Source organism: Thunnus albacares, chromosome 19 (assembly GCF_914725855.1).
Source record: "Thunnus albacares chromosome 19, fThuAlb1.1, whole genome shotgun sequence".
Taxonomy (NCBI): Eukaryota; Metazoa; Chordata; class Actinopteri; order Scombriformes; family Scombridae; genus Thunnus; species Thunnus albacares.
Window position 1 is genome coordinate 17,057,995 of NC_058124.1, and position 24,541 is coordinate 17,082,535.

At 39.0% G+C, this 24,541-nt stretch overlaps 1 protein-coding gene across 2 annotated transcripts; it reads right to left on the minus strand.

Moving 5' to 3' along the window:
- Positions 1-3,396: 3,396 nt before the first annotated feature.
- On the minus strand, positions 3,397-23,413 carry LOC122970566 (synaptic vesicle glycoprotein 2A-like). 2 transcript variants are annotated; one of them, XM_044336747.1, is made up of 13 exons: positions 23,260-23,413; positions 17,382-18,118; positions 15,789-15,969; positions 14,520-14,671; positions 13,938-14,071; positions 13,695-13,784; positions 12,396-12,503; positions 11,183-11,271; positions 10,917-11,081; positions 10,655-10,788; positions 7,293-7,499; positions 7,044-7,203; positions 3,397-5,914 (listed from the first exon to the last, which is right to left on the minus strand). In XM_044336747.1, the coding sequence occupies exons 2-13, from the start codon at positions 17,989-17,991 to the stop codon at positions 5,731-5,733; spliced, it is 2,214 nt and encodes a 737-aa protein (XP_044192682.1). In that variant the 5' UTR covers positions 17,992-18,118; positions 23,260-23,413; the 3' UTR covers positions 3,397-5,730. The 2 variants fall into 2 exon arrangements, with proteins under 2 accessions (XP_044192682.1, XP_044192683.1); XM_044336748.1 differs by lacking the exon at positions 23,260-23,413 and having other exon boundaries at positions 17,382-18,860.
- Between the last annotated feature and the right edge of the window lie 1,128 nt (positions 23,414-24,541).

Below are 24,541 nucleotides of genomic sequence, written 5' to 3' on the forward strand. Positions count from 1 at the left end.
TTTTTTTTTTTTTTTTTTTCATGAAAGTCTTGAATTTCTTAAGCTTTTGGCAACATTTACAGTAGCTTTAGCTATCTCAGACTATAACTGCAGCTGCTTAAGATGACTTAACTCCAGAAAAGGTACTGTGGGCCCCAGTACTGGCACAGCAATCAAACAACTAAGTTTTTGAACAATAGATCCTTTTCACAGCAGAAATTTAGGTATAAATGATTGCTCTATTCTATTAATTGACCCAGTAAACACAATACCAGAGCCCTGGAAATGGCTCACCTAAAAGTAATGCAGCCTTTATTAACCGCACCTGTTTTTCCTGCTTTTACAAGTCAAATGTTTGTTCTGAAAAAGGTCTATTTGGTCTCTAGTTGTGAACATGAAAGCCAGATGGCTGCATACTAAAATGGAGTTGGACAATACAAAATCTTAAATCTTGAGTGTTTTTTGTTTTTTTTTTTTTTTTTTTAATGATGGCAAATATCTTAACTCAACTTTAATTGAAGTTAATGTGTAGAACCAAGTTCTGGCTAGTTAAATGAATTAAATGCCTGTGTTTTTTTTTTTGTTTTGTTTGTTTGTTTTTTTAATCAAAGTGATGCTTAAATCATGTATATCAAGTGTTTCTGTAAAGCAAAGCCCATTGTGAAACATGGCCAGAGATATTGGCTACCTTGGTAAAATGTATACAAAAATTCCCATTTCACAATATGCTATATATCATTCTAGCCTACTAAATATTAAATGAACAAATTGGAAGATAAATTCTGTAGACTGGGCTTTTCCTGCTAATAAAGATAAGATGGCTGAATAAAAAGTCTACATTACTGTATGTGCAGCTATTGAGCAGATCTGTCCTGAAAGGCAACAAGACAGCAGCAATTAGAAGGTCAGTGGGTTCATACTGAATATATTGTAAAGTAAAACCTACAAAGTGTGAAACAAAACCCTGAATTGAGCGTAAAAATTTATCTCATGCTATGCAATGCAATCCATGACATAGTTTATTTCTTTCTTGCAGTTTTATTTCCATTATGATTTATAATTTTCTTCATAGAACTGGATAAATGGCACAAAAGTGCAGACCCCAGCATAATGAACAACTCTCACATAAAATAAATACAGCACCTTTTCAGCATCACTAAAATATTCTCAATATCCAGAAGTAATAAATACTGAATTTACCAAGATTTTCAGTCTTCATTTACAAAACACAAAGACAACACACAATAGATTTTGTGTCATATCGAACTTTTTTTTTTTTTTTTTGGAATTGATTTCCTTGATCTTTTGTTCCACAAATTCCATACTTGCACGTACAAACATCTACAGTTTCTACACACAGTACATTGATTTTTGAATTGAACTCACATTTAGAGTACAACCTTTATCATTTTAATAAACAGGTTAGAGTCAAACTAAAGGAAACGCAAACATAAACTCCTTCAGTACAACTACAGTGAAGGATTCTTGCAGATGAAGGAGTTGTTTTCTGGCATGGGGTCGGTCCGTGTTTTTCAGGATTCATTGAGGATTGATCTGTCAGTAGTGTGCTCTGAGTGGAGAGGTGAGTGGACAGACACCATGCCATAAAAACCCTCCATCCCTTTATCAGACCGCCATCAGCAAAGGAAGTCTTCAGGCTGGTGTTCGCTTTATTTTGACCATATCACTGCCATCATCATACATAAAACTCATATATATATATATATGTACTGTATATATATATATATGTATATATATATATATATATATATAGAATGAAAATTCTACACATAGCAACATTAAATAGTGAACTTTTACATTTTGGACAGGAGCTTCAATTTGACAGAGGGCGCTCTTTTGATGAGTTCATAAGCTGTGGTCCTTTTGGATTTAATACTGACTTCTGTTTTTTCCTCAGAATTGCTGAGAACCACAGAGGGGGAAGGCTCCACTTTATTGCTTACGCCTCCCCCGTTTAAACAGACTCACATGAACAAAATGTCAAATTGTACTGTTACTAAAATCATCAATCATCTACATTTTCTACTCCTTTCACCTCAAGTGTATTGCCCTTTTCCGGCCATATCTTGTACCTCTGTGACAAGATGAATTGCACAATTCACAAGCATCCTCCTCAGAAATTCAGGCATATATATTTTAAAAAAAAAAAAATTACCTGGGTCAAAGGTAAACAAGGAGCACAGTCACTACTAACTTACTTTCAGGACACATACTCAAGTTTCACCAATTTAACCCCACTTTGATTAAGAACAATCACTGCAAGCAACAAATCTATGTCATCATACAACAATGAAAACACTAGTTCTTGCTTTAGACAAAAACAGCTGGCATACAGGACATCCAAGAAGTCAGACAATAAGATACGAACATGCGTCACGATCGGTTGAATACAGAAGGATTAGGGGTGAAGTCGTCTTTGTGAATTTAGCATGTGATCTTTTTCCCGTATTTCTAAACAGAGGAACAGACCGCGCTATCTCTGACACCGGCAATCTTTGATGGCATTTTATTTATATACTGAATTGTATCAGCAAAAGAGCACCCGAGTCTGTTATGAAGAACAACACATTAAATTCTACACTGCATATATTGCATTAGATGTTTGTTTGTTTGTTTTTTTTCTCTTCTCGTAGTGTAAATATATTTCGTGGTCCCCAACTGAGCTTTATTCATCACAGGGATGAAAACCAAGCAACAGAAAAAAGTAGAAAAATATGTGACAGACATTTCTGCACAACAGACCATTTAGAGTCAGCTTACACACACGCACACACACGTAAACACAGATGTCCTCATGAACAACGTGTCCAAACAGTCTCTCAAACATGAACAAAACGGGACAAATTTGTTCATTAAGTATGCATAAGACTTTGTACGCCAACAGCAAAGGAGAGAAATGTTCCTCAGAATGAAATCTAGATTTGACAACATTAAAGGAGTAGTTTGACAATTTGGGAAATTATTTTAATTGCTTTCTTGCTGCAATTTTGATGACAAGATCGATTCCACTCTCATCTCTCTGTGTATTAAGCACACAGATGTAGTAGCCGCTAGCGTTGCTAAAAACTCAACTTTTAAAACATTTTCGTTTGTTTAATCTGTACACAGATGGAAATAAAAAACAACCTTTTGTTTTATGAGGAGTTACATGTGAACTATTTCTTCGTCAACAGCCGGAAGCAGTGAATTCTCAGTGTCGTTGTCATGGTCAGGTTGCCATTCAACCAGCAAAGATGCTGCACAGAAGTGCTCCTTTTAAAACCACAAACTGCCATTTTTACATTTTACTGTTTGTGAACAGACAACACAAACAATATGTCTTAATTAGTGAGTTTTAGAAGTGATAGCAGGCTTTTTTTTTTTAACTTTGAAGCCAGCTAGGCTAAGCTAGCTGTTTCCCCCCGCTTCCAGTATGCTAAGCTAAGCTAACTGTCCCAAGGCTTTAGATTGATACTTAACACACAGACAGGAGAGTGGTATCAAACTAAGCAGGGCATTTCCCAAATTGTCGAACTGTTTTTTTAGAATCTCTCTCTCTCTCTCTCTCTCTCACACACACACACACACACACACACACACACACACACACACACACACACACAGAGTTAAAGAGGTCAGACAAACTCCTGTAGCTGAGATAGTATCCATTTTCCATCTAAAGTTTGTGAGTTACATTATCCATCAACTCAAAGGTAGAAGCTCACCCACTGACAACGCCGAAGTCCTCGATGGTGTGAACAAAGCCTCAAACATCCTAAACATGCACACACACACACACAATTTAGAGGACGTCTTTAGGTCAAACATCACACTCAACCAGCATTTAAACCACTGGGTAGCAGCAGTAGCAGTGGTCATGTACTCACTCATTGATTGTCCGCACACATATTGATGTACACCTTTGGAGAAATTATACCTAAGTGGTGATATGTATAAATAATCAATTCCATTTAGGGTGTTTGTGTCCAATTTAGATTAAAGTCACAATAGGTATTTTTTTGTAAAACTGTTTTAAACTACTGATGTTGTCCTTGAAGACATTAAAGCATCATCACACTGGAGAACAATGAGCAGTAAATTTTCATTTTTTCTGGTACAAATGATGCAGTGAAGGAATGACTGAACAGGAGCCCTTAAAATTAAATCAGACAAGTGAATTGTAATCTTTGTTTTCACTTTGTGCCACACTGCCTAATCAATAGGAGTCTCTTTTTTTTCACTGCCTCTTCTTCTTTTGGTCCTGTTTGATTTGTGCTTATGAGTATAATGAAGTCATATCGGGACTTTTAAGGGACATAAAACAACTTGAAGAAAGTACTGAAGAGAACCCAAACAGAAAAAGCAATTACAAAACAATAAAAGGCAAAATAATCAACTTGTTTTGTGACTTGTTTTCATTTTAAGGCTATTGTAGATATGCATTTGGTATGGCGCTGAACCAGAAATACCAGAATATTATTCTGTATGTGCAATAATTTGGTGCGGTGGTGCTAAAATATAATATATTTCACCACGCCTGAGCTACTGCATGATCTAAAGTAATGTATGTGATAATAATTAGTCTTAAAATGTGACTGCTGCTTCATACATTCTGCTGTTGGATCAATAAAATCCCCAATGACTGAAAAATATGGTCTACATGGCTGCACTGATTTGCATGAAATAACGGCTTTTAAAGAAATAAATCAGACACGTTCTCTTTTCTCGCATAAGGACGCACACGTACACAAGCAATCACACAAACACTCACATACTCACACAGCTAATTTAGGCAAATATTACACAATATTATCTGCTCTCACATTAGCACTTGACCAAAATCCGTCCCACAGAAGTTCCTGCGTTGCAGACACCATCACACTGCCACAGCTGTACGGGTTAACAACAGGGGAGGGAGAAACATTAGTTGGACGTTTAACACCGAACACTCAGGAACTGGATCAAACTATTCCCATTTACAACGGAGAATCCTGTGAAATGCATCTCCTCCTGTCTGTGTTTTTGAGGTGATAAGTAGAGGAACAGACCGGCTTCATGCAGGGAAAAAGGAAAAGTTAAACTCTCTGTATGAATTCAGCCGGCCTTACTGGAATGTTTTCGTGCTCCAGCAGCTTTCGCCTTCAGTAGGCAGTGGTCAACAGTCATGGGTGCTAAATATATTAGCCTATATACTAAAAATATATTCACCCTGAAAATCATTGTATGATCTTTTCAAAAAGACACTGAATTGTCGCAGTGACATCACAGCAAATGAAAAAGCAGCACTGTAAGCCAGTCAGACGAGAAAGAAAAACACTGCAGTCATATTTGGAAACTGACAACAAACACTGACTGAATCTTTTCACACGTTCCCTCAGACATGGCTTTTTTTTTTCCAGTCTCATCTCTTCATTTGACCACTCTTGTCTTTTCACTGTACTGTGGATCTGTGGGCATTTTAACAAGTTATCCTAACTGCACATTTCCATTTTTTACAGCACAGATAAACTGTTATCATTCAGATGTGTTATTTATTTCTACGTCTGTGTGCTCTTCTGTTAATCACTGTGGGTCTGTAAAGACTTTGAATGATGCAATCCATATTTCAAAGGATTCTGGGCTTACAATGGGGATGGCAGTCTGTTGTCTCGGTGTGTGACGGGCAGCGCTGAAGCTCTCAGGGATGTTCGGGCTCTAGTTGTCATACACACACTCCAGCTGTATTCTGCTGCCCACTGCTGGTCATCTGCTTTACTGCAACACTTGGCCTCGTGTTTCAGGCAATTTCGTTGCAAGGAAACTACCTGCAGCGAGTGCGCCAGCGGCAAATAAGATGGGTAGGGCCTTGGTGATGCCAACAAACGACTGGAAGATGCTGATGCCCAGTACGGCCGCCAGTTTACAGAGAGCGTTCAGGAAGCCGAACGCTGTGGTCCTGAACACAAGAAGAGAGGAACAAACAAACTTAGCAAGAGTTTTAACAACTGATATGAAGATAACTTTAAACAGATCTGCAATTTACTACATTTAAACACCTTTTCTGTGTATATTCTAACCAAAGATGAGTCAAAATAGGAGGTAAAATAGTTTCATTTGTTGATTTAAACGTGAATCTGTACAATTATTTTGAATATGTAATACTGAATTATAACCTGCTATTATTTGTGCATTTAATACACTGCTAGTTGTAGTGTTAATGGTTTTTGTTCGTTGTTTCATGCGCATACATGTGCTCATCCCACATGAACCTATGAGATGCCAAAAATTTTTTTGCAGTGACGAAACACAACTCATGCACTGCGTTTCAAACAAAGGGCTTTGTTTCCCTTCACAGACTCCACATATAAAATTTACCACAAATAAAACAGTTAATCTTAGTAACAATTCAACCAAGAGAAGTCATCATAGATGAAGAACATTTTACTAAATGGCTCTTAAATCATCTTAAACTCCATCTTATCTGTATCAGGTAGTCTTAGAGGGGTAACCACTTGAACTGCCCCGCAATATATATCTGAAAGACGAAACAGGTGTGCTTCTTCTGCACTGAAATTCAGCTGGGTACTGTCTGTATTTGCTAAAACAGTAAAGTCAGGAAAAAAAGTAGAACTGAAGAGGTCAAAAACAACAAAAGAACCACTTCATGTGTTGATCTTTCGGGTAAATGTATTTGCATTTCACCATGAAGCCTTCAGAAAGCTCTTTTTAAAAGAAGCATCATGTGATCTCCAATCAACAGAAACAATCGTACCTGTACACCTACAGGAAGATCCTCCACTCTCCACAAAAATAATAAATGAAATCTATATATTGTTAGGAAAACATGTCATAACAGAATCCCTGCAGGCAGTTACGTTTCACAACTCAACAGAAAAGTCAGTCACAAGCTAGTGTATCTATCACTCTGAGTAATATGGATTTCTGTGACTAACTGTGTTGTGCTATTTGGTGGTTGATGACATGGAGGCCAGCTGTGCTCCTGTCATCAGAAAACAAAAACACACATAAGAACAATAAGAGCCTCTCTGTCTTCACAGCAGTGAAAACAGCTCCTCCCATGGTACCTTTTATCCGAGGGGTAGAGCTCCACTGTTATCACATCTAGGGCGTTCCACGAGGCGATGCTGATGCCACCAAACAGACACAAGAGGGCAATCATCCCTGACTCACTGTTGCCGAACATCAGGAAGAAACAGCTGACACAAGAGATGACACTGGATCCCGCTGTGTGCAGAGAGGATTAAGAATCACATGAAGTTAAAACAGCCTCAAGAGTCACGAGTGAATTATCTGCGCTGATTAAATTTACCTACCCAGCATCCTCAAACGCCCAATTTTGTCCATTAATAGAGCTGAAACGATGTTGCCAGGCAACACGGCCAGCGTGCCAAGGAAGTTAACAAAGTATATCATGTAGGCATTGTTGAAGTCATCACTGAAGTCCAGCATGCAGCCCTCCTTGTTGTGGAGGAACGTGCTGTTCACCAGTTTACAGTTGACAAACCTGTATTTGAACAAATCTGAAGAGAGAAACAATGAGAAAGAAGTGTTAATGCTTTGTGATGTTGAATCAAAAGAGTAAGAAAACTGATGAATCCTTGAGGATTCACTGGGGATGAGAAGAATGTACCATCCTCAGTTTTACAGATTTATTTCCTCACTAAAGTCTCTATAAATCGTGTTCCCTGTCCAGCTATGGGCAGAAAAATCCCAATGTGAGAGAAGAGAGTCAAAAAAAATGTCCTATACACATTTAAATTGTCTTCATTTGTTACAGTGCGCTCACAGCAATAAGCTTACAAGCTGCAGTGAGGCGATTTACATTTAGTCATTTGGCAGCCGCTTTTACCAAAATGGATTTACAAGCGAGGCAAGACAATCAAGCATTAGAGGATTCAAAAGAGCCGTGGCAGAAATTCTCAAGTAGCTGACCAGGTACAAGTATAGTGAGGAAGAGGACTAGACAGAAGGTAGTAGAAAGCAGAAAAATACATAAGAAATACTATAAATAACAACAAGGTAGTGCATCAAGCTCAGGTGTTCATGTAGAGATCTTTTGTGCCCTGGATTTAGCCTCTCAGGCAACATACAGCTACATCTTATTCATGGAGGATGTTGTTCTACACTCTACACAGCCTGAGAGGAAGACTGCAGACACTCCTCAGTGACTGGAAAAATACTCTCACTTCTTCCGCATGATTTCCCGGCAAAAAAAAAAAAGCAATAATAATGTTATTATTTATGGGAAATCTCCTAAAAGGACGCCAGAAGTGAACATTAATCAAAGATCTTGTGGTAAAGATACATTATTTATCACATCAGATCTCTGTCAATGACACAAAACATGATTGATGAACCTCTGACTTCATTGTATTTCCCTCGAATTCTGAAACCAAAGCTACGCCCCCGCATAAATGATTACATGTCCTCAAATAAGTGGAAAGAGGGAGTTGAATGATCTCTCAGAAAAAGAAGCCAGGACATTTATGCAGCCACCACAAAACCAAATTCTCTGTCAGCGGCTGTTTTTGATCAAAATTCCCTTTCAGGCAGAGTCTAAAACATAAAAACAGAATCCAATACAAGCATTTTTGTCCTGCAAAACTTCTTAAAAAATACAGTAAAATAACAGAAGAGGTCAGGAGAGTTCAGACTGCATCTCCTCGAGGTTACAAAGCCCGCTACTTTATTCTGTGTTTATACTTTGCTGTCTGCAGCTGCACAAACACGATCATATTTTCTGATGACACTGCTGAAATTGCTTCCATACCAATAACCAATAACAGCTTTATAAAATGGACTCAGGCATAAAATGCTGAATGGTCATAAAATTTTAAATGCATAAATGACATAAAGATAAAAGAATGTGTCATTGGCTTCAGGGTTCGGAGGAAGTTGCTGCTGTAAAAGCTTCCAACACAGTTGCTGCGATGATGATGATGAACCTCAAACTAACTCACACAGCTCAGCATCTAATAGTTCACTATGTACGCAGAGAAGCAGCTTCTCTAGTTTTCTCAGACATGGATCAGTGATCAGAAATTAAAACCAGACACAGACATTTACAGCAAAAAAAACCCACCATGGACAGTTTTCATATAACCAAATGGAGTTTAAAATTATTTCAACATACAGATGAGTTAGACAAACAGTATATTTGGTTCTGAATAGCAAGTAAACACATTCTTGAATCTGTTTTCCTTTAATCACAAAACACTGTTTGACATCTAGCTGTCACTTTGCCATCAAGCAGTCCGGATGGAACGCTGGATTTGTTTACGTTGCTACGGTAACAGTTCTTCTGCAGTGTAACCACGGGATACTAGCAACAGATGTTTCTATGGTTTCAATTCTGCTGAAAATACTATTTATTTTTTATTTGTTTGTTTCTTATGCAATCAAATAATCCAAAATTCAGATTTCATCTCAAATTATTTTTGTTTTTGTAACTTGTTGAGCTGCTGTATAATATTGATTAAAACTAGCACTGAAACAATCATTTGATTAGTTGATTTGGACAACAGTTTTGATAATTGATTAATTGTAAGTAATTTACAATGTTATAATTTCATTGAGCAGACGCTTTTATCCAAAGCAACATACATATGAGAGTTAATACACAAGCAAGGATCTAGTCAGGAGAGAATAAGTACCATAAAGCTAAGTTGAGGTCTGATAGGACAAAGGTGCCAACAGCAGTCCATAGAGGCAGTGCACAGAGTTCATAGAAGTGGATAATAGTTTTTTTTTTCATGAATGTCCATCAGGTGCAGGGGTGTTTGTGAAAGAGCTGGGTCTTTAGCTTTTTCTTAAAGATCCCTTACACGTTCCAGTTCCTCAAAAGGTGGAGATTTGCTCTTTTCTCTGTTTTATATCACTTTACAACTGCTCTAATCAATATTTTTATATCAACATTAGATCAAACTCATATGTGTAATGTGAAGGAGTCACTCGTGGCAAGAAGTTACCACCCGACTCTGCGGTTTTCCTCAGCTCGACGGAGCGTTTTAGCATCTCTTCAGCTCTCAGTGTTTTTATTCAGTGTCATTGTTCTCATAGCGTCATTTCCAGCCACAGCTGGGGGCTGTTTTCAGCAAAAAAGCTATGGCTGTTCTCACCGCCGTTCAAGCAATTACCTTGCATTTAGAAATCCTCAGACTTCAGTGGGCGGAGATCCCCAACTGTCTGGTATTGCGAGACTAGAGACTAGTGGATGAACATAGTGGAGCATTTAGCACCTAAAGAGACAGATATTTCCCTCAAACCAGAGCTAGAAGGAGAGTGAATATTGGACTTTACATTTGCCAATTCACCAGAAACACGACTTCAAATGATTGTTAATATTGCTCCTTGTCTGCTGGATGTGTAAATGAGTAACTGTTTGCTAACATGTTCACCATTATCAACTTCACAAGGTGATAAAATGTCAGCTGCCCCCAAGAGACCCAAAAAGTCAATTAACACAGGTTTAATTTGGGGGTTTTGGCCAATTATGAGACAAAGACTTGGGCTCTCAGAGTTGGTGATATTTACCATATCTTGACATTAAATAATTCGAAAATAACTGCAAGATTAATCAATAATTAAAGTAATCATTAGTTGCAGGCTCACCATGATACTGACCACATGTTACACATCAGCACCGAACAGACAGTTGATTTCTGATGTTATTTACCTGTGTTATAGAACAAACTTGCAATGAAGGTGCAGTTTCTGAAGACGGTGTGTGTGGAGGTGATGTCCTCGAAGTAGCACTCCTCAAACACAGAGTCTTCAAACACCATGGACTTCATCTTCAGGTTGAGGAATCTAGTAAACAGGTTGTATAGTTTCAGTTTGTTTTAAATTGTTCAGTTCTGAGGTATTTATTCAGTATTTATATAATATTTATTTACTCTATTTAACTACTCAAAGACTGCAGCTCACACAACACTTACTTGTCATTGAAGTAGTGTCCTTGGCGATGCACTTGGTTTTCCAGGGTGAAGTTAAAAGTGATGTGCTCCACTCGTTCCTTGGTGAAGGTCTTTGTGCGTGATTCATATTCCTGCTTCTGGATGTACTTGATCATATCAGGGAACCACACAGTCAATCCGTAATAGCTGCAAAGTTGTGAAAGTCAGGGACAGATGAGATAAGCCTCTAAAGTGACCATGATTCACGGTTACAGTAATATTGGAGGTTTTGTGAGTCTTTAGTTTACCTGAAAGACATAGTAAACCAAACAGCCATGAGCATGAAAGTCGTCCGTTTATATTCTGGGCTGAAGCAGGCGAGAATGTTTTTCCGCATCTGCAACATGTGAACAAGAAAAAACACAACTTTTGATGAAGAAATCTTGGGAGACCAGATTTAAACTGATCATAAGGTCTGTTAATTTCTGTCTAATCAAATGAAAGGATTCTGGCACACATTGCATATGCTCAAACTTTAACCATTGAACGTTGTAAAAGAGTTTGAATGTGCGTTGCGTAGATGTAGAGGAGATGAAACATGACAGCAGCCAGGCAGGTTTTCCTGAAGCATTGTGGGGTGTGAGATGCATAGACTATCCTTTAAACTACAACTTCAGTCTCAACACAGCAGTGTTTCAATTTCAAGGGGGGAGACTTTCAGTGAGCATTAAGAAGAAACAGATTCAGAAGAAAATGGAGGATGTAGGCGTCTATGTGAATCAGAACGTAGGCTGAAGGCAAATTGAGATCAGGCACAAAGCAGAGCAGTAGTGTTGCAACAATGTGCAACATAATAAGAAACAAGTTAAAACACATGAAAGTAAAATACAAAACATAAAATCTGTCTCAATGATTTAGCCACTAATGCGACAAAAAAAACAGAAATAAACACCAAATCCTTGAAATAAGGACCACCAAATTCAAATTTAGAGGACAAAAAGCAACAGAGAAAGTCTACATGTGGGTAAAAGACTTGAGGCAGTTAGTTTATTTTCTGTTTAATCAGCCATAAAATCAGAGCGAGGTCAAGAGGACAAAATAATTAATAAGTAAAAAGCTGGTATTTTAAACCTTGTAGCTACCATGTCGCCTACGCTTCCATCCACACTGTCCACGTCCCCACTGAGGCCTTTCACAGCCAAGCCCTGAGCTGTGAAAGGCCTCAGCCTTGTATAACAAGTGTCATTCTGCAGTTTTAAAGAAGCAGCGATCTCAGATATGATCTCGGGGGTGGGTGGGGGCGGGGGGGGTTTATTTCACGCTTTTAAAATCTGGTTACAGGCATTTGGTTGCAGTGTTAGTCCAGAAGTGCTTGCACAACAACAAATCTCCTCGTTGTTCCAATAAACCCCACAGAAGGCCTCAGAGCCACTCCACTTCCAATTATCTCAATTTGAATAAATCATATATATGTGAATTATATTTTTAACCAGGAGGGTTTTTCCACTCAGCTTCACTCACCTGATGGGAGAGGCTCATAATCTTCAGCCTGTAGCGCTGCCAGACGGGAGTGTCTGTGCCAGTGTCCACCAGCTCATCCATCTGTTTCACGGTCTTGATTGTGGTGACCTTGGATAGAAAAGATGCAAGTCATCCAGAGACGTGACTTCAGCCAGATATCCTGGACTGAATATTGATGGTGGTGCTGCTTTTCTTAAGAGATTCTACTGGGGATTGAAAGGACACCCCCGCCCACCTCCTGTTATTGTCGCCCACAGTTTTACAGTTTCACGTTTCATTTACTCAATAAAATCTCTCAAACAAAGACTTCTGATTATTCAGCTGCCAAAATTCAAATGAGAGAAAAGAAAAGTTGATAAAAATGTTGCAACCATTCTGAAATGAAGCTTTACAAGCAGCAGAGAGTGTTTCGCAAGCTTTTTTTTTTACACTGAGTTTGGCCTGAGGGCCACATAGAGGAGGACAGCAGGCAATACTCAGTGCTGGAGAAAATAACTCCTCTGCATAATTTTTCCATTTTAAAGAAATAATTTATATCTTTATTTATAGTCAATGTTCTCCTAATACGATGCTAGAATTGAACAATAAAAGAAAAGGCAGTAAAAACATGTATCTATCACAAAGTCTATATATATAAACCAAACTTATGTCCTTGGAAATAACAACAGTACTTTTTCCTTAATACCAGAAAGTATCAGCATCATTTAACGGCATCATCATTTACCTGTCAAAGATCTCTGGAGATTGAAATTTTCTTCATCAAATTTGGGAGCTATTGACACAGTTTGCTTAACCTGAGTCTGTTTTCACAACCTGTTGGAAATTACTACATTTGGTACCTTTAACTGCATGTTGTTGTCGTTTTTTTCAGGATTTGAATTGTTTTTATGCAAACACAATGAAATGTAGACAAGACATGTGGAGGCACATTTTGTTGCTTGAATGTTGTCTGGAGATAATTTATCTGTGCACCTGACTTTAACATTAACATAAAATACATTTTCTAAGTCATAAGTTCGGTTCCAGCCGGCAGGCATAAGTATCTACCGTAAAACAGCGTCACAGTATGTTGGAAAAGTTTGTGATCCTAGTTTTAAAACGTTCAGCCTGTTTTGATTTCATGTCTAAGTTTTAAATCTTTTACAGCTGACAATAAAACTTTGTTTGGATTTCTTGCTGTGAAGGTCCATCATTGCTCAATGATTTTAGTGGAAATACGTTACAGAGCTTATGAGAGTCTATTTGAATGTCTGCCGAGGTGATCGTAACAATGTGAGTGTTTTTCTCAGAGATACTCACTGAAAACACCTTCTCTGGGTATCCCTTTGCTCGCATGTTAGTGTCATGAACTTGCTTCAGAATCATCCAGCCTTCATCATGTTTGCCATTCTGTTTAGGGAGAGAGAGTAAAGGGTATGCTGTGTACAACGTTCCTGTTTTTCTCTGTGTGTGATATCCCCATTAATGTTCAGAAGAAGTATCACAGTCATATACATGGATGAGTAAAGCCAGCCAATACTGTCAGCGAGCACATCTGCTAACCTCTAGGTAGAAGCGTGGGCTCTCTGGCATGGCACTGAGGGCAGCAATGGCTGCAACAGAAGGAAATGCGCACACTAACACAAACACACGCCAGCTATGGAACTGATACGCCGAGCCCATCTGGAAACTCCATCCTGAGAAGACAAGAACAAAAAAAAACAACAACAGGAGGAAATGAGCTCACACCTTACACCTTTTTACTATCAGCTCTTAACTTTTCCGTGTAAATGTGCACCAAGTTAATCAGATAATCCACATTTCTGTATGTATCTATCTTTGTAGAGCAGAGTTTTGAATATATTTAATTTGATGTGACAGAGTATGAACCATGCTCTTCTTTCTTCTTCCCTCCAGGGAAGTCAGGGGTCAGAGGTCAGAGGTCAGCTGCACTGCAGCGTCTCTGAAGATGCTTTCCAGCAAACAAGCTTGAACCTGCATTTTTCCACAAACCAGCTCACTCTGCTAACAAACCCAGTCTTCAATCTGTGTCCATTCTTTGTTTGCTGCAAATATCTACATTTAAGTGTAAATCAAAATGAGGATAACCGATTAGCATGAACAGTTAAGAAGCTGTTAACTCACCATAATGAGGGATTATAGCCCAGGCCATCGCAGATGCGTATATTCCCCCAATCATCCAGAACATGCAGAGCCAACTGAGGTGCTCACCGCGCTTCTCTTGGGACAGAAATTCAGAGTAGTAGGAAAACACGATGGGAATAGAGCCGCCAATCCTGCAAAGATCAGAAACCAACTGAGCCCAGAGTTGAACTGTCCCTGTGTTTAATAGCAGAGATCCAGTTCAGGCTGTGAGATTAACAATATTTTGTACTTATTTATTTCACATTAAATATCCTCAAATGCAAGATATACAGTATTTAAGTGCCAGTTGTTTACTTTGAATAACTGTACGATTAATGTAACAGGCATGATGAAACAGTACAAGTGAAAGCAAATGACTTCAAACTAAAACTAGAGCGACTGAACTGTTTGCAAGTGAAGGCACCACGGGTTGAATCTCTGACCTACAACCTTTAATTTACTGCACTGGTTGTTTTGTTTGGTAACTAAAGCTTTAACAGGATTTTCTATCTCTCTATACTCCTGTTACTCCTTCATCATGGTGCGAAACTAACTCTTAAGAGCTCAGTGGGAAAGTGACAGATTTGACCACCAGTGGAAATGATTCCAGCATCTCAATTTGCCACTTCACTAAACCAGAGAAACTGCTGTTTTCAATTATGTAAACTCTGGTGCCTTTGCTACATGCTGGAAAGGATAAAAAACTGATTGGATCATAGCAAAATATATCTATAATCAGTAATAATGATCCGTCTACTGTTTCACTCAGAATGGTGCAGTCAGATGTAAAATGCAGTGTAGTTATAACCAACACTTCTTCAATCTCTAGCTACTAGCTAAAGATTGCAGCTTTTGGAAGGTAAGTGCATTTGATTTTGTGACATATACACTTTAAACAGATATAAAATATTTTTTTCATTTATTTATACATAGGTACTCATTTTTCATTTATTTCTAGTTACTCATTTTCTTAAGTGTGTTGATTAATATTAAGATTTTAAACTGCAAAAGGAGAATTCTACTTTTAGTAAATGAATATTTCTCCACAAAATTTCATTCTTTAAAAGTATTATTTATTAAATTACATTAAAATGATTATGTAATTACTATTAAAACAGATTCTTGACCTTTTGTGTTGTCCTTGTCAGATTGTACACCGAACATTACTCTATGTAAACTAAAACATATCCAGCGCTATAGTGACTGAACTAACAAATCAAATCAGGATAAGTGGCCCCGATTTAAAAAGAAAGTTATTTTTGTAATTACCCAACACCTGAGAGGAGCCGGCAAAACAGAAATGTACTGTAGCCCTGGACGAAGGAGGAGAAGAAGGAGAAGATACTGTTGATGGAGAGAGAGATAAGGAGAGACTGCCGACGGCCTATCCGGTCAGCCAGAGCTCCCCAGAGGAACGCCCCGACCATCATCCCAAAATATACAATCAGACCTGTGGAAAGAGCAAATTAAGTGAAACTGTTATTAATCTGAATGCAAAATGCAAATTTTTTATCAAAACAAATGATTTTTAAAATAATTTTCCTGTAGAACTTTTCATTTACTGCTACACATGTGAGTCTGTCCTATTTTTCCATGTCTGCTATACTCCTACTGTGAGATTTTGGGTAGATGAGAGTTTAAATATGAAGAGTAATACTTTATACTTCAAGAGTAATTTCAAAGGATAAGACATTATTATGTATTTTTCTAATCGTCAAATTTCATTAAAACACTAAAAACAACAATACGTTAGTCCATCTCTTAATACTTTTAGACTTCCCTGTCCTGTCTGAGGATCTCAGGCCCAAAGCTCATTACATACTGGAGACAAAACCCCCTAAAAATGGGTAACAAATATATAGTCATTTAAAAAGGTGTAGTCTTTAGCATTTAGCGACATTACTCATATAGGAAAAAATAGTGCATTTGTTGGTGGCTGTTTTCAGCTGCGGATTAATACACACTCTGTGTTCTGGTGAGTACTGCAGCAGTACAGTGTTTGTTGGATAAAGAAGCAACATGTAACCCAGTGTTACAATGTGGCTCACTGATATTTTAAAGGATATGGCTGGTGATTTTCTATATTTTTCTTATAATCAACAAACCTCATGTGCAGAGCCAAACCAATAATGAATTGATCTGACTTTCAAGTATTGCATATGTATCCAAATCCTGACGAATCATATTCTTCTGTGCCGTAGACCTCCATTGTTGTCCAAAAACTATTAAAAACACATCAGTCAGCCACACCGCTGCACTGAGTGACATGTTCCTTCACCCCAAAGATTACGGTCACATTGGTTTGCTTTGAAACGGTTCCATAGACTAATAACAGAGATCATGTTTTCAGTCTCCAGAGAGTAGTCCTGTGTACGGCACTGCACATGCACAGGACAAACATAACACAACCTCTTGACTTTGTACTGAAGTTCTTTGAGAAACTAACAATATGATACAAAGGCAAGAGGTTGTGGTATGTAGCACGACAAGCTAGCAAAGACCTGTAAACAGAACCATGCTCCCTACTACTCTATGGAGACTGAAAATGTGATTACTGTTATTAGTCTTTGGAGTCGTTTCTGAACAAACTGACATGACTGTAATCTTCATGGCAACAGAAATAACCATATCCTTTCATAGTTGTTGAACAACAATGGAGGCGTACTGCATGGAGAAATAAGATTATGGGTGATAATTGTTAGTAGGATCAATAAGTCACTGGTTTAGATCTTCTCATGAAATTTGTTTAGAAAAATATAAAAGCTTCATCCTTTGAGCCACATAACACAACTTTGTGACACAGTAAAACCAGAACCTCTATAACAGAGGGAGGAGACACAATCACCTGTAGAAGAGTCTTACCAAGCATGCTTTTGTTAGGTTCAGACAGGCACATATCCTTCTCAGCGCTGGGGAGGACGAACCCGACCACAAAGATCTCCACGCCATCTGCCATGAGCGCCAACCCAAGCACAAAGTACAGGGTCCACTGGAATTTCCCGTGGCCACATTCTTGTAAAATGGTCTCGTACTGTTGAGCCAGCTCTTCCTGGTCCTTCCTCCTCTCCGCCTCGGACACCCCGATATCTCTGAACTGCTGAGCACCGGCCGTCACTGAGCCCGGACCTCCAGCCAGGCTTCCCTTGCCTGAGTCAGCTCTGGGGATTCCTTGGTACTCGCCTTCGTAGATCTCATCATCCTCATCGTGTCCCTCTGTGGAGTCACTGTGGCCGCCCTCGTCGTCGTTGGCTGCCTGGCTGTCTCCGCGGTAGTAGCCTCCATCCTGGCTTCCCTGCATGGGGTAGTCATCATCATCATCCTCTTCAAATCGGCTGTAGGAGCGCTTGCTGTACTCATCGCTCATCCGATCCACTGAACGGCCGACCTTCTTTGAGGCTTGCCGCTTGACCTCTTTGGCAATGTCTTTGGCACCTTTTATAAAGGCAGTCCGGTTTTGATAGCCGTCCTCCATTTTAAAGAGGTTCAGAAGTGGTCAAAGATTTAGCAGAGAGGCCACCTGAACGTGCTGGAGCGTCAGTTTGTTCAGGATACACCTCACAGTCTTAAAGAGTTGACTCCAGAACAGGCTCTTCTTATGTCTGGGAAGAAAATGGACATTTGTATTAGCCAATCTTATGTTCTCTTTCGTAATCACTGAGGCATGTGGGGGGTAGGATTCATGAAAAGCCGCTTTGTGATCAAGGGAGGCATTTGGTGGCAGCTGCAAAAGCATCAGTGCATATTTCTGGTGACCTTTTACTGTCCAGTTCTTTGAACTGATCAGATCCTTCTTTCATTTAGCTAACTAAACCACCTAACCAGCCTTTGTGGATGTGTTTCAAGACTAAACCTGTTGCATTTCTCTATCTGCCCAGCATGCGCTCTCTGCTGAGTCACAGGCAGACCCGAGCGGTAATTACAGGGTGGGACGCCGAGCCTCGAACAGTGAGAGTGATTTTTAATGGTTGTTTCTTGGTGCGGAAATGCTCTAGATGGCTCAGTTCGTGGTTAAGAGGGACAGTGTGTGACCATGACTCAAATGTAATGTGGTGTGGAGATAATGCTCCAAAGGATCAGACACTTAGTGGGAATCACTGTAAGGTCTACAATGTCTATGCGGCCATCCCATAATGCACATTAACACCACCTCGTTATGTCAGTTCAGCCCTGCTTACAAAACTTTGTATTAAAATGTCAAATTCTTGAATAGTTTGTTGTACTTAAAGCGATTGAATGTCAGGTTTGCCAATAAAACATTAATGATACTGAGGAAAACTAATAAATTGTACTTCAGGGATTAATCAATGATAACGTTTCTTAATTGAAAAACTGAACAGCTGCTGATTTAGAAGAGCTTTGTGGTTAAAAACAAATGAGGCTTGAAATTGGCAAAAAAGGACAGAAAATTGATGTCCGTTCTGCCTTTCTGCTGCAGTATCACATCTCCTTTGGCATAAAGATAACATTTATAAGGCACTGGCTCATGCTGTTCATTGGTGATACCCCAATGATCCATATGCCTCTGTATGAAGAGACTGTGTGCCTCAGTGTCAGTGTGCAATAAAAACAACATGTCGCTTTGAATTTGCGGTGCAGTATACTCGCTGAAACAACAGACAGGGAATGAGAGACATCACTGCAACACTCACTTTGACCCCTTTTTCAAAAACAAGGTCTGACAGGTAATAACGGACCAACAGAGCTTTAAATGTTTGTCAGGTTCACAGTAAAGGGAGGGCTGCAGACTGGATTTTACAAATACTGAGGTCAGGAGTCCTAACGACAACATTTTTGACTGCGTGACCACCAAAAAAAAGCTGTTCTGATTATATTGTTTTCTCTAATTGTTTGTGTGCCTCTCTGTAAATTTGATGTTCCTACAATATGTTCAATATGCTGGTATTCTGGGGGAGAAATATTAAACTCCCTCATTATCTTTATTTATTTTAACACAATTAAATTGCCTAAAAACAGCCAAATACAAATATATTTAGTCTATTTAAAGTCTATTTAAAAATATATATTAATTAAATTACTTCACATGTGGAGTTACAGAATGTAAATTGCTCTTTAGGTTGTTAAAATCCCCAAATTCCTAGAAAGAATAGTGAGGACATGAGCTCTGTGTCCTCAATCATATGTTTGGATCTGAGCATACAGAAGCTACTGTACATGTTTCCTATCTGGAAAAAAAAACTCTAGTTCCTGTAGATGAGCATATTAAGTAGATAAGTTAGACAATATTAAGCATCTACAATGGGAAATGTGTATGATTAAGGTTTTTGGAGATATATTGTTTTAGTTTATTATTCAGAATATCTAAATCTGGCACCTGGCTTGTTTATTCATGCTTATTTTTATGCTTACTTATGTATGCTTATTTATTCAAAATCCCTATTTATATCCTGGTTTAACATGCTGCTACACTATGGTGCAATATTGCCTTCCAACTGCTGCTCCAGTACTTCGTTAGAAGTGCTGTAAATAATTGTTGTAAATGATGTAATCTCTCTCAGACCTTTGCTTAAATTATGGAAATTGATTGTGACTGAGGGAACCGCACATGAATTCCAATGTGTATGTACCTTACGTCTGTGCAAATGGCAATAAAGTCTCTAGAATCTTGAATCTTTATGTTCACAGCTGGATATGCAGAGGACATATGCCAGTATCTGTGTGCTGCTCAGGGTTAAAACACATGGTTCATTGCTTTATTGTTTGTTAAATTTCATCCAAACATCCATTGTCTTCGGTCATCAGCCTGCAGATCCTCCACTGTCAGCATGATGAGCATATTTACTGGCACGGATCAAAGGAGCCCCACCAGGCCTGGTCAGCCAGGCTAAACTGTGGGATGCTAACCCAATAATATCTTGGACTGAAGCACTTAAAGGCCTGTAATCACTGAGGACCCCTACAAAACACAAGCACACGAGCCTGCATAAAATGATAACATCAGCCTGTGGAGCCAGAGCTGAAAAAACAAAACAATAGAGATGCTTTTAAAGCCTCTGGTCCACCTGCTCAGGTGTTTTCATGTAATTTGCCTGATTAGATGTCTTCTCATGACAGTGTGACGGGCACCCTCACTCTTCTGTCAATGCGCCTTTTCATTTCAATATATTGTGACATGTCATAGTAGGAAAAACACAGGTGTAAATAATGAAATTAATGCTGAATTTAATTTAGCTGCTTCCGTTTCAGAGTCCTGTTATTGTGCATGATGGCCCTCTGGGACTCTTGAACAGAACAGAGCCATCATTAATGTTATTAGTAACACCTGAGCTTATAGTCAAAATGTCTGCTGTGAAAATAGCCTTTTTTGTTTTACTTGTTCAGGTTGGACAACGCAAGAAAGATCTCTTCCCTCACGTTCTGTCTTCACACCTCTATGGGTGAATATCTGCTGTTTCCTCCTGTTAAATTTTCTCTGTCACTTCCGTTTTGCCACACTGCCAAAATCCCTACATCCACAGATCCGACGTCATTGTAAATCTTTCTGCCCCCAATCCTCAAGCCAATCATTCCCAGGGTGCCGTTCTTTAAATGCTACTCTTGTCATTCTGTCTCGCAGACCAACTATCGCACCATCCACCTCCTCTTCATCACCACCACGGTTCTCCATGATGTCCGGGGAGAATCGTCCAGAGGTTTCAACCACCTGCTGGTTCGATCCCCCATCTTCATATGGGTTTACACTTAATGAAGAGACATCAATGGAGTCTAATCACCATGATTCTTCCTCTGTTGCTCACCTCAATAAATATTGTTATACATTCCCAACTGATCTCCCCTCTCTAACCTCACTTAATTCCCATAATTCCCCAGCACAGCTCCATCCAACATCAACCTGAGCAGAGGTCTAATAAACCTTTTTACCAGCCGGCATTTTAAATTGTTATATAGGACAAGCGCAAGTGTTACTAATTATATTAACGATGGCTCTGTTCTGTGTCAGTAAGCCAGCATGCACAATACCAGGACGCTGAAACTGAAGCAGCTAAATTCCACCATCATTAATTTCATTATTTACACCTGTGCTTTTCCTGCTGCGACATGTCACATTGTCCTCCATGAAAAAAAGGCTCATTAGCAGGAATAATTTACATACTGTTCAGGTCAAATTTGACCCATTTTTACATTTGAGAGCAGTACAAACACCGTAAACACCTTTCTTTTAGCTTGAATTGTTCTAAAAAAATTTTTACAAAAATGGAAATCTTTCAATTTTTTAAAATTTCTGTGTAGCTGATACACATTTTTGTACATGTTCCACCTTAAAATAATAAATCACCATTCAAAACTGTTGCTGCATTCTTCACATTCAATAAAATCCATTGTATCCAAGATGGCTGTTTAGGTCACACAGGACCAAAAAATGTTTTTTTTTCCATAAACAAACAAACAAAAACCTAAAGAATACACTCTCTCAGAATGCTCTCTGAAAGCTTCATTAAGGAATAATGATGAGGTATCTATGAATTAAAAAATAGATCTGGTGCAGAAATTTGGTACAGAGACTAATTATGAGGTCAGAATATGAACAGTATGAAAGGGTTAAACCACCTGCAGACATATGCCATGAAAACAACAGTCTTTGTAGGAGTGTTATAGAAATAAACCTCATCAAATCAACCTTCAGATAGATAGACAGATCTGAATCTTTTATGCAACAGGTAATTAGCTACAAACGCACCACTTTATTTCCCACAAAATAAACTAAGAGATAAAAGACAAAGAGCAGTCAGACTCAAACAAAAGCTTTAAACTGCACTTTCCTTGTCGTCAAGTTGACATCATCTCTACATGCAGCCGGCAACATACAGCCCTGTCAGTGGAAAGAAGGGGAAGGCCTAAGGATGAGGAGGAGGAGGAGGAGGAGAAGGAGGAGGAGGAGGATATTCTACTCCCTGCATGGTTTGAGCAACGCTTTTATTTATTTATTTATTTATTCATTTAATGTCTTTTTTTTCCTTTCCATCCCCCCATTTAAAAATCAATCAGCATCAGATTTCTTGCAGGGCCAGAGCAAAGCAGATAGCCATCACATCACATGCACACATGCAGTCTTATGAAATGAAGCAGTGTTTGTCAGTGTCGTGATGAATAATCTTGAAACACCTGAAGATTAAACTACATCAACCACCAGCCAAAGAAATCACTAAAAAAAAAAAAAATCCTCCCATGTGTCTGTAATATTTCGTTCTTTCCAACAGGGGTTTTTAAACATTTGTGATCTCAGTTTCTTGCAGGATTATTTTTCCACAAGCAGCAATTGGGTGAAAGGGCAGCAGCAAAAGATGTGCATTCAAGAGTCTGATTAAATATGTGTAAATTCAAGCCTCCAGTCCATCCTAATTGTGATGTTAAGAGATTAAAAAAAGGCCTAATAGGCGCTAACAGGCCAATTTACACAGCCTACAAATACAGACGGATTAAAACACAAATCTGTCACAAATACCAGCCGATTGTCTCCTCGCTTGCATCCCGACATCTGCGCTGACAGTCAGAAATCTCACTGCCAGCAGCTTGTCACGACTTGGATTAGATTATAGGCCCGCGTCTCGATTCACAAAATCGATCCTAATTGCTGTGTGAAGCAAACGGTTAGAGAAACACGCCCATCGTCTCTTCCTCATGATGTCTTATTGTAAAGAAAAAAATAAAATAAATAAATCCATCATTAAAAGACGCCATCAGCCCCCTAACAGTCAATTATTCACGTTAAAATCAAACTCACCTTCCTTCCTTTGCGATGTGATTCCCTCTTCTTCAGCCCCGGAGATGGTGAGGATGAGGATGAGGATGAGGAGGAGGATGAGGAGGCGCACGAGGCTGTTGCCTATGAACCGAGTGATGATGATGATGCTGTGCTGTGCTGCGCGGCTCGGAGAAGAGAAGCCCACACATCCATCCACACACACTCCAGTGATGCGCAGGGGTCCCCTCCCTCCCCCTCCCCTCCCCCTACATGCGAGCCCCTCACGCGCGCACGAGCACATTAACGCCTTCGTGTCCGGAGGGGTTTGGCGCATATCTGCACACAATCTGCACCTCCTCTCCTCCGGTTTTGCATAGGCTGTTGCGCCTTTAAACACGTGAAATTTACGTTTTTTCCCCATTTAAAGCCAATTCAGCCAATAATGGGTTTATTCATCAAATGCTCATATTAAATACACCATACCCTCACACGCATGCGCGCACTAACACCTTATTTCCATCCATCTGCTTTTTTTTTTTTACTAACAGATGATGTTGATGATTGTCTGTACACATGATTATCATATTGTGTGCACAGACAACACACACGTGCAAGCACACCTGACTCCTGTTTCCATGCCAACCATTTGCCTTCCTTGATCCCCCCCCCCCCTCCTTTTTTTTTTTTTTACTGCATCAAGACCCGCTATGAAGAAACGTGAGCTTTCTTGGCAGTGTGATGTCATCACCTGTACGATACAGATCTATTTACACTTGAATTATACATTTAGGTGTTTCTTTAAGTCACGTGTTCAAAAAAAAAACTGAGATACACGAGGCTCTGCAGCAGTGAGGTCTTTGTCAAATTATCAGCCTCTCTGTTGGAGAGTAAAAAGCACCGATTTGGGAGAATATGGTGAAAACTGTGAGGATGATGATGAGACATTTTAACTCAGCACCGATTATTTCTACTCATGATAATAAGAAGCCATATCTCTCTTTTGCAGTGTGTGGGCTGATAGTAATCATGTGAGGCAGGTAATAAAGCGAATTTTTAATTTAGTAGAATCTTTGGACTCGTGTTATTTCATTTTGGAGAGCACAGCCTCATGTATATTATACTGGAGTAAAACAAACTGTTCATGCTCCTTATTCTTCACCTGATGGCCGGTGGTGGAAACAGTTGAAGCAGATGATTAAAAAAATTAATTCATTGTAAAATAATTCGTTTTTATTGTCCAATTGAATATCAGTTAATGAAATGTTTTATAACGATTTTCATGACACCTGTGGTCCTCCATAGTAGTAAAAGTTGTATGCAC

Excerpts from the sequence above, each read along its gene's own strand:
- LOC122970566 (XM_044336747.1), bottom strand. The coding sequence starts at position 17,991 with ATGGAGGACGGCTATCAAAACCGGACTGCCTTTATAAAAGGTGCCAAA. Across the intron at positions 14,672-15,788 it reads CGGCTCCTCTCAGGTGTTGG|GATTGGCGGCTCTATTCCCA; the intron begins GTAATTACAAAA and ends TGATCTTTGCAG. Across the intron at positions 11,272-12,395 it reads TTATGAGCCTCTCCCATCAG|ATGCGGAAAAACATTCTCGC; the intron begins GTGAGTGAAGCT and ends CACATGTTGCAG.